We start from the raw sequence: 9,768 nt of genomic DNA on the forward strand, positions 1-9,768 counted from the left end.
GAGATTCCATTATTGCAGTCAACGTTAATGCGCCAGCACCGGCTGATCAATTTATCTTCTGTCTATATCGTATAGTGTGTACATAAATATGTATATTATATGTTTACGTGTCTCTCCCCATTTAATATAAAAGAATACAATGAATATATTATCTCTTATCATATAAAGATAATACAATATATTTAGGCCTAGTTTTTTATATATACAACAATATATTATCAATCTTTTATTATAAAACTTTCAAACAAAGATCCGTCATTTTATACACAATTTAATATATACCTAGTATGTAAATACATAAATTTATACATTTATATAAACATATATAAAAAAAGAATATGTAGTGTGTTTAAATTAAATAACAATTCATTATATAATTAATTATAATACTGCACAAGTATATATCAAGTAATAAAATCTAATTACCTAAAATAGATTTTATATATTTTAATGGATATTTTTTTTATAATAGATTTTATTTTGATAGATATTTACTTTTTAGAGCCATCGCACAAAACAAAAAAAAAACGTTCTTATACGGTAGTCTTTACTCGGCAGATTTCTTTACATTGATACGAAAATAATTAAGAGTAGTTTGAAAATTACTCTATGAATCTTGTTTTAATACATAGTACGTATTGTATTAGAAATGATTGCAATAGTTATTTTTTAAGAAAGAAAGAATGTACTAAACAGAGACAGAGAGAGAGAGAGAGAGAGAGAGAGAGAGAGAGAGAAAAGAGTAAAGATTATTTAGTTTTCAGAAAAAAGAGAAATATTGTAGAATATTTATAAAATGTTCCTATAATAAAATTGAAGAAATTAGAAACTGACTTTTCCGCGTATTTTAAAGAAACCCAAGCCGTTTCTATTGTGCACTAAGGCCCCGAGACTGCAATAATTTTCTATAATGATTGGCGTGTTAACAACGTTGCAATTATTAGGTAACAAACTTTTAAGCGTTGTATGAAAAGCCTCTATGTCGAATCTTGTTTTGACAACTTCAGTTCCCGCTAAAAAAATATTATCTTGTTATTGATAATTTTTATTAACGAGATATAAAGAAATCTTTGTTATAGTAATAATGTTTGTAATAAATTTCTCATTTACTAGATTTAACATCTACCTTTGTACCAAAACAATGGATGACTAACAAATGTAATCCAAGGTATATCTTTTGCAAATGGATTCCACTTTTTTGCGATAGATAAAGGTTGTCCTCTGTTCCACATAAGTCTTATACCTGACATATTTCGTTTTCTGAAAACAATTCAAGTACCTATTTCCAGAAATATTTTACCAAAACATTGAAATAATGTTTTGGTAAAACAGTTTTAAACAAACTGTTGAAAATCGGGCTTGCTTTATAAAAGTTATATCCTAGTATACAGTGCGTATATAACAGTGCGCAAAATTTATACAAGTGTATTGAATAAACAAATGTAACAAAAGTGAATGATAGATACAATTCGTAAGCATTTTTATATCGAAACAACATACACGGAACATATACAGCGCAATGTTTATTTATTAATATAAAGTATATATTGTATAAGAGTAGCAAAAACAACAAACACAATCGAAAGAAATTAACAGAAATAGCATATCGGTACTGACACAGATGAGCGGTATGTATACCTAGGTTCGAATTGACCAATACTGGAGCAACCTGCAATAGATGACCATTCTTGACGTGCTGCGCACTGAATTATAGATGACATACCTTCTGCCAATCCGCTTAATCTTCTAAAAATTATTAGGGTGATATGAACGTGATACAGTAAATACATAAACATAGATGCTGCCGTTACCATTCCGTTTCATATATCATGTCCGTATTAGATTTAGTTTTTGCCGTTGCAAAGCACTTACACAAAGATGATTTATTTCAAACACATATTCTGTCACATTTATCGTAAAAATATCTTTTAAATATTTGCAGCAGAACGTAGTACTTACGGTGCGAGAGATGCTGATGGATATATCAATTCACCTTTGAATACTGTATCGAGAAGTGATATATGCACACGATTAAAATCAAGTATTTTCAATGAAATAAAATCATATTTTACAGAGTAAAGGGCTTGAGTTGTTAATAGTACAAGTCTTTCTTTTTCTATGTCCCACAAACTGATTCTACAAATATAAATAAGTTTTCCTTATCCTTAAATCCAAACTTACCGCAAGAAATATAAGTCTGTAAATTACATTGATATCACATACTCTGTTAGAAGCCAACTTCCTACGAGTTCTTCAATGTTTTGTTGTATCAAGGTTTCGGTACAGTCGTGTATTGCTCTTTCCACGATCTCATTTCTATCGGTGAAAAATGCGTGAACTTCTATATTTCTGAATGGCAAACTGCATACATTTTGCATAGAAGAATTCTGGTTTGATGTGCCATCTATATTATCAGTTGTTGGTTTTACAGCTAAATTTTTTTGAGAAAAAGTAAAAATAGCAAAATGTAAATAGTTATATTTTAAATGAATATATTAGTGTGTGATAATATAGACTTACAGTCAACGTTAGCTATTTCTAAAGTAGCTTTTTCGAAATTAACGCTAGGTCCGTCGTCCAAACTCGTCTCCTCCATGTCTCTAGCTTATCTATCAAATCGAGAAAAAAGGAGAAAGTTTGACATTTATTTTGGATAACAATGACAAACTACAATAAATCATTTAGTTCTCTATCTCACCAATTACGATTTAATTATATCAATTGACGCGCTTTTATACGAAACGAAAGATTCTGCCAGAGAAAAGAGTCGTTTTGCACCGCAAAATGAGTTATTAACCGTTGAAGTTGCTTATTTCGAAGGTTAGAAAATCTGTCATACTAACTAAAGCTGTTTAAAAATTCACTGATTGCTTTAAATCTTTGACTATAGGTCTGTTCTTTTTATCTGAACTAGTGTAGCAAGTTCAGGTAAAAAGAACAGACCTTATATAAGTATGAACTGCTAGTTTTCCCACTTTTGGTGTAAGAATGGGTGTGTTTAGCCGAAGTTAGCGCTACGTAGCGCTACGTAGCGCTAACTTCGGCTAAACACACCCAATAACACTGAACTATAAAGAGCCGTCTACAATGGAGAGTTGTAGGCCGTAACAGTAAGAAATTGACAAATCACAATCGATTATTCTTCTGTACTTTATCTGTGATTGGTCAATTTCTTACTATTACGGCCTACAACTCTCCATTGTAGACGACCCTTTAGTTTTATTAGTTCCAATTCCTGTATTTCCTGCATTTCCTCCATTAGTTCGTTCCATCTTGCTTAACTGAACACAGCCTCGCACAATAGCAAGGCGCGTTCCATAATATAGTTCAGTGATGTCGCCTGTGTATTTAGCTGAAAAGCTCCCTTTATGTGTAGTAAAATTCTCTTCTCAAATTGCACGCAGTATACAATTATAAATTAAATGAGAAAAATTGGACTCACAGCGTACTTTTATGAATTTTTCATTGAGCCAGTCTCTTTAATTAAGCTAAACGATGAAGTTAATTGAAAATGTTAAGATGAAGTTGATCGGAAATAGTAAAATATAATAAAAACTCACTTTGAACAGAGAGAAATCTGAGAGCGGCCATCCTATTGTAATTTTTTGACCAATTGCAGAGTCAAATCAGCCAATCGACCAACGTAATTGATCAGTTCCACGAGATCTGCGACTTGCGTTTAATGTAGAACGGCCTTTGAGTTCCACTTTTGTGGAAATACGGCTAAAACCAGCGGCTGAAACCGTCGTAAAAAATTACAATAGGATGGCCGCTCTCAGGTTTCTCTCTGCTTTGAATCATTTGTGTATGTAACGTAATTTTGGGCTGCGTTCCGTTTCACGCATATGCGCGCATTTATCTATAGTACACGTCACGTATAGTATAGATAAATGCGCGCATATGCGTGAAACGGAACTCAGCTTTGATCTCAGCCATCGAACGCGGAAAATTGTAGATTGGTGTAGATGTAGTATTAAACAAAAACTCGTCGCCATATTGCGTGCGATTTTACCACTACTATTTTCTAATATGAATTCAAGGGGATGGCCCTTTCTGTCATCGAAAGTTCGGTGATTCCTGTTTATTGGAATACGTAAATGTAATCTCAAAAAAATGTTATAATCCAACGTGTGATAAGTTTCTTCGTGAATATTACGACAAAACACCTCCGTTATAGACACGACATCGAGAAATTTTCCTAAGCGAGTCTGTCTTTTTATTTCAGGTTACACGTGACGGGATTTTACCATCGGCTCAAGAAGTGAAGAAGATCAAAAAGACGCGAAGCAGTGACTTAATCTGATGCAGCAATTGTGAAATAAGGAGTTTTTATAAATGGAAACATTATTCGAACCTACACCTGCGAAGAGAAAATGCACTGTAATAGACATCAATAAGATGAAGAATTTAAGAGAAACAGTTCGAGAATTTGATTTGCCGAAACATTTTCCCAGTACGATGCATCAGTTGAGAAATGAAGTTTACGAAACTCAGAAAAACAGATGTGAAAACATCGTTTCTACATCAAGTGCGTCATTTGCACCTCAACTCATAAAGGTACAGAAATTACGAATTTTGTCTCGTAATGGACGAGATCTGGGAGAGTTCAATGTTCAGTTACGAGATGATGATCCGTCGAAAGGAAAGACAATTATGCTTACCAAGTCACCTTCAAAGAAAGACTCCTCAACTGTTAACACTTTGCCCAAACCTGGCAAGTTATATCCGAGAATACTCAGACAAAGGAAGAATTTTGCTAAGATGCGAAAAGTTGATCCGCCAAATGTAACAGTAAGCTTAAGCAAAAACATATCTGAAATAGAGAAAATTAATTCAATAAAACAGCAGCAGTCTGCAACTTTGTCAAAAAGTAGTGAATTTAGGAACAATATTAAGAATGAAAAAATGAGAGCAAGAAGTAGTGACAGTGATACCGAAATTGATGTAGAAACAATTCCTACAAATAAAACGAATTCTACAGGTTCTACGTATAAAAATATCAATAATAATAACAAAGAATATGTGCTATCTAATACAGAAAGTAACATGAATACTTGTTTAGAAATTCAGGATGGTAGGACGGTTAAAGATAATAAAACTTTTGCATCTGTAAAACCATCGTACAAAAATGATATTAATTCAATTTCTATAGCAAATTGTAAAAATCTTGTAGTGAGTCTTACTAATTGTATGAAAAATTCTGAGAATAAAATTACTGTAAATAAAGGAAAATGTATTGCTAACAAAAATATAGAAAAAGATCAAGTGGTTGAATCTTTGAAGAGTAAGCAAAGTGTTATACAAGGATGTAATCAAGATAGAAAGTTAAGCAGCTCAGGCAGCTCACTTGAAAATAAAAAGTCTCTGGAAAAATCAAGAATTACAAATGAGACAAATATGTCTCGGATTAAATCATTAACTCAAAACAGTTTACTTGGAAATAAAATGTCTCTAAATAAATTAAGAATTACAAATGAAAAACCTATGTTTCAAAATCAATCAGTTTTAAGTAAACAAGTACATGAAAGGAAGAAACAAGAAAATATTATGACAATTATACCTAATAATGAAACTGTTTTATTTAATCAACCTGCGGATATACTAAGTAATATATCTGTACCTTCAACAAGTAAAAAACCCACACCTGTGTTTTTAACAAGTACGTATAACAGGAACACATTTGTGTCCTCAAAAAATAAAAAAAACGTGAATTCAAATAATTGTGAATATGCGCATCTCTTAAAGGAAAATTCTAAAACTAATCCTTTTACTATTAATCTTGTAGAACATATACAGGAATCACAAATTGTAAATACCACTGATAGCAACATGGAAACTAGTATACGGAAAAAGGATTTGTCGCAGAAAGATTTGTCAAATAAATTTGATATTATTAAGAAAGCAATGGACAGTGTAAAGGACAGTAAACTTCGAGAACTTGCGTTGAAGGCCTTGGCGGATTGTGGAATTGGCATCGAGAGATATGTTCCGATACATCCACCGGAACAATGTAAAGCTGTACACGACTCGCAAGTGCAGACTATGGTATTTGGTCTGTTAGATCCTAAATCTTTCGTATTGATAAACAAAGACATAAAAAGCCTTTACAGAATAAATCAGATCACTCTGCACGATGTACCGAATGTGGAACCGTTAGATGAACAAGAGGGCAATTTTGATATTGACAGTTTTGTTAATGAGTTTGTTAAAAATATGGAAAACGATTCAGATATATTGAAAATAAATAAAACTTTGTCGATGTCGAAATTAAGGTGTAAAAGTATTTTGGGTCATTTAGAAAAAGATTTTCAATCTGTCAAGCAATATGATCAAAACGGAAGGTTAAATATACACAATGCTGTTATTAGTAATAACATCTATCTAGTCAAAAGACATCTTTTGGTACTTCAGCAATGTAAGGAAAGTGTCGATATACCAACCGAAACTGGAATGGTGAGCTTAAATTTCATTATCTAATCTTGAGAATCCAATTTAATAAAGTTGTAAAAGTGCTATACATATTTTTCAGACAAGTTTAGAGCTAGCAATCAAATATGATGTATGTAAAGAAATTGTTCAAGTTTTACTGGACGCTGGAGCTCAACCAGTTGTACCGATATATCTACGCGAATCAGCATTGATTATTGCTAGTAAACAGTCGTCACCATTATTGCCAATGCTTGTTAAACGAGTCTCGAATCATAAATTACTCGATCAAGTAGATTCGGAAGGTAAGATTGTGTCTATATAAAATACGTGCATATCACATGTCTTTTTAATAAGTATGTAACGTGTCATTAACATCTCAAGCCTACTTTGATTTTTTAGGCTATGCGGCGTTACATTATTGCTCCATTTACGGTAATTTACAAGGAGTTGAGGCACTATTATCAGCTAGGGCGACTGTAGATTTGCAGGACAAAAAATCTGGACGAACGCCTCTGTTTCATGCACTGGACAACTCGCATAGCTCGATATCGCGAGCGCTACTAAAAGCCGGTGCTATGGCACACATCACAAATTACGCAGGTCAAACGCCAATACCTATAGTTCCCGTGATCGAAAGAGAAAGTTCGCCTTGCAAAATATTGTCAGTAACATGAGATACTCAACATAATTGCTGTTTTTTTTTTTTATTCACTTCTAACGACTGGAACATTTGTCTCAAATTGTTTTATTATTAGAGACAGAAACGCAAATCACGAATATCGAATTAATTTATGAGAAAAAGTACTGAATAGCAAAATTTCGATAATTTATTTGTGCATCACATAAATTTATATTTAACACAACTATTTTTTTGTCTCTTGAATATTAGATGGAACTGTTACTAAAATATTGTTTTTATTAAGCTTAAACGACTTCTGCTTTTAGCTGTGAGTATTTCAATAAACATAACATAAAAAAACATTTGGTCCGTATTCTCACCTCTTTTATCGATAAATATGCCACTAAATTTAGTGTGTGATTACGTTACATATATTATAGAATCTATTTTTAGTTCACTATAAATGAATATGTTGATAAAATTAAGGTAGGAATTCTTCGTAACTTGTACTTTTATTTGTGATTTGCGCTTAATACAATTGATGTTTTTATCTAATTGTATAGATTCATATATGTCTTTATCTTATTAGATTAAGAATTAGTAAATATTTTGCGTTATTTTTGGATATTTCTTTCCTATTTCGGGATTCGCAGATTGTACGGTCATAAATATACAGAAGTAAAGAAAGTTGCGCCAAATATTTATTGACTTGATCTGGTAAGATAAAAGTTTATATAAGAAAGTTTCTACACTGCTTTAAATGGATATTGCATTTCCGCGATGAAAAGATAATTTGGGCGCAGTATACACTCGACAAAACGATAATTTGTTCATTGAGCGGTGCGTAGCCATATGTAAACGGGAGTATGCTTTCGAATCTATGCCAATTATATACAAATATGTATGTATATATAAAAAAAATGATAAATTTTTAGTATATTCCAAATTATAATTTAAATGATAAGAAAATTAATAGATTATTAATATTATGAATTGTCACAGATTCTCAAAGATATTACAAATATATAACAATTATATATACGTAATTATATTATAATTATTTATTTACATACAAATTAAAAAACTAATATTTATATAATTGTATTCATTGACATGTATCTTACAGGATTTTAGTTGATAAGAAATTTGTAAAAGTCTGTGCTTTTCATAATATAGCTGCGTTAAAAATATATTTTTGTATCATAAATATTAGTCAGTATTTAATATTGACATTGAACTCGATATTGAAATATAGAATTTAAAATTGTATATAAGACTATAAACAGTAAATATATTATATATGCGCATATACTATTTTAGTATTGTACCATAATATTATGTTTGAGTGTTATTTGCTGTGCACTGCCAATAAATTGTTTCAATTTAAAGTTAACATATTCAAAGTAACATGGGAACCAATTAAAGTGCAAATAAAAAACCAAACTTCCGCAATGATGTACGTACATAGACTAAGAATTTGTATTCATGGTGGTTTTTTTTTTTATTAAACAGAAGTTTCAGGCCTTTTTGTGTAGCAAATTTAACATGTTTCATTATGTAATATATTAATATATGTAATAAGACTGTTACTTTTTAGAACAAGAGCCTGAGGAAGTAAGATTTATATTAAATTACTTGCAATTAAAATAAATTAAAAGAAGTTATATATATGTATATATATACTATATAGAATCACAAAAGGAATTATTTTAATTGTAATTTTTTTATTTTGGTAGACATCTTTTTAGTATACAGTAAATTAAAATGGCGTCCAACCGTAAAAAACTATTCCCTTGAGCGGATTCCTTCCCAATGAACCGTAAAACTCGGGAGCACTTTCCATTTGCGCGCTATAAAGTTCGATCTCTTTAGGCTAGATCCTCATGCAGACACCAAACGTTGATTGGTGAAAAGTGGGTGGTGAGGGTAAATTAAGGTTGCTTTTTACCCTCATCATCCGCTTTTCACCAATCAACGCTCGGTGTCAAAGCGCCGGTGTCTGCATGAAGATCCAGCCTTACTCTTACTTCGTGTTTTTACTATAGCATGGAAATACCAACTTGCAATCCATGTTTATATAGTCAAAGCGTCATTGGTGTTCCCCTTTAATGGCTGCACACATGACGCGGAGCGTTTGACACACTTTGATACGTAGAAGTTTGCTAGGGAATAACACAGTGGCCAATCAACAGGCCTGTTCTTTTCAGATGAACTTGCACAGTTCATCTTTACTCTTTTTCTCTTCATTTTAAAGAGAAAAAGAGATATTTTGGGAGGAAGAATTCGACCTTGTTCAAAAATAATAAATATATTATTTGCAAAAAAGCAAGATGTTGATTGGCCGTTGCGACGCGTTCTTCGTGCACAGAAAACAAGTAATTGTATAATGTATATTTTAAGTAATTTAAAATTTTCAAGAAAATAAGTAGGTTCAAAAGAAGTAAAAATAGTTTTTTATTTAAACAGTTGTGTAGTTTCTCTTTCTTTAAAAACTTTATTAAAATTGATTGCTTTAACTTTCCATGTAATATCGAATGTAAAGAAAAAATATGAAAAACTTACTGCACATATACATATTATCGTATTATTTTTTTTAATATTAATTTAATATTAATTTTATGTACTGAATAGATTTCCGTTTCCGACAGCGAGTTAGCGAGCGATTGTGGATAGCATAGAGTGTGATTTTGGTTTTTTGTGTCGAAGTTGGCCAGTGGTTG

The 9,768-nt window shown here is 31.5% G+C and overlaps 2 protein-coding genes across 4 annotated transcripts; one reads left to right on the top strand and one right to left on the bottom strand.

The window, feature by feature from the left end:
* Nucleotides 1-746: 746 nt before the first annotated feature.
* Nucleotides 747-2,891, bottom strand: LOC109856148 (tumor protein p63-regulated gene 1-like protein). Of its 2 annotated transcripts, XM_020431105.1 has the most exons (7): nucleotides 2,699-2,887; nucleotides 2,521-2,609; nucleotides 2,224-2,431; nucleotides 1,960-2,136; nucleotides 1,639-1,746; nucleotides 1,127-1,260; nucleotides 747-1,013 (listed from the first exon to the last, which is right to left on the bottom strand). In XM_020431105.1, exons 2-7 carry the CDS (start codon nucleotides 2,594-2,596, stop codon nucleotides 823-825), a joined length of 894 nt encoding a protein of 297 aa, XP_020286694.1. In that variant the 5' UTR covers nucleotides 2,597-2,609; nucleotides 2,699-2,887; the 3' UTR covers nucleotides 747-822. The 2 variants fall into 2 exon arrangements, with proteins under 2 accessions (XP_020286694.1, XP_020286695.1); XM_020431106.1 differs by lacking the exon at nucleotides 1,639-1,746 and having other exon boundaries at nucleotides 2,699-2,891.
* A 1,107-nt stretch (nucleotides 2,892-3,998) lies between these two features.
* LOC109856162 lies at nucleotides 3,999-8,539 on the top strand. 2 transcript variants are annotated; one of them, XM_020431137.1, is made up of 5 exons: nucleotides 3,999-4,099; nucleotides 4,226-5,659; nucleotides 5,786-6,453; nucleotides 6,530-6,731; nucleotides 6,829-8,539. In XM_020431137.1, exons 2-5 carry the CDS (start codon nucleotides 4,336-4,338, stop codon nucleotides 7,101-7,103), a joined length of 2,469 nt encoding a protein of 822 aa, XP_020286726.1. In that variant the 5' UTR covers nucleotides 3,999-4,099; nucleotides 4,226-4,335; the 3' UTR covers nucleotides 7,104-8,539. The 2 variants fall into 2 exon arrangements, with proteins under 2 accessions (XP_020286726.1, XP_020286727.1); XM_020431138.1 differs by having other exon boundaries at nucleotides 4,005-4,145.
* Nucleotides 8,540-9,768: the final 1,229 nt, after the last annotated feature.

The sequence above is a fragment of the Pseudomyrmex gracilis genome, unplaced genomic scaffold (assembly GCF_002006095.1).
Source record: "Pseudomyrmex gracilis isolate BER0280 unplaced genomic scaffold, ASM200609v1 scaffold_109, whole genome shotgun sequence".
NCBI classification, from domain to species: domain Eukaryota; kingdom Metazoa; phylum Arthropoda; class Insecta; order Hymenoptera; family Formicidae; genus Pseudomyrmex; species Pseudomyrmex gracilis.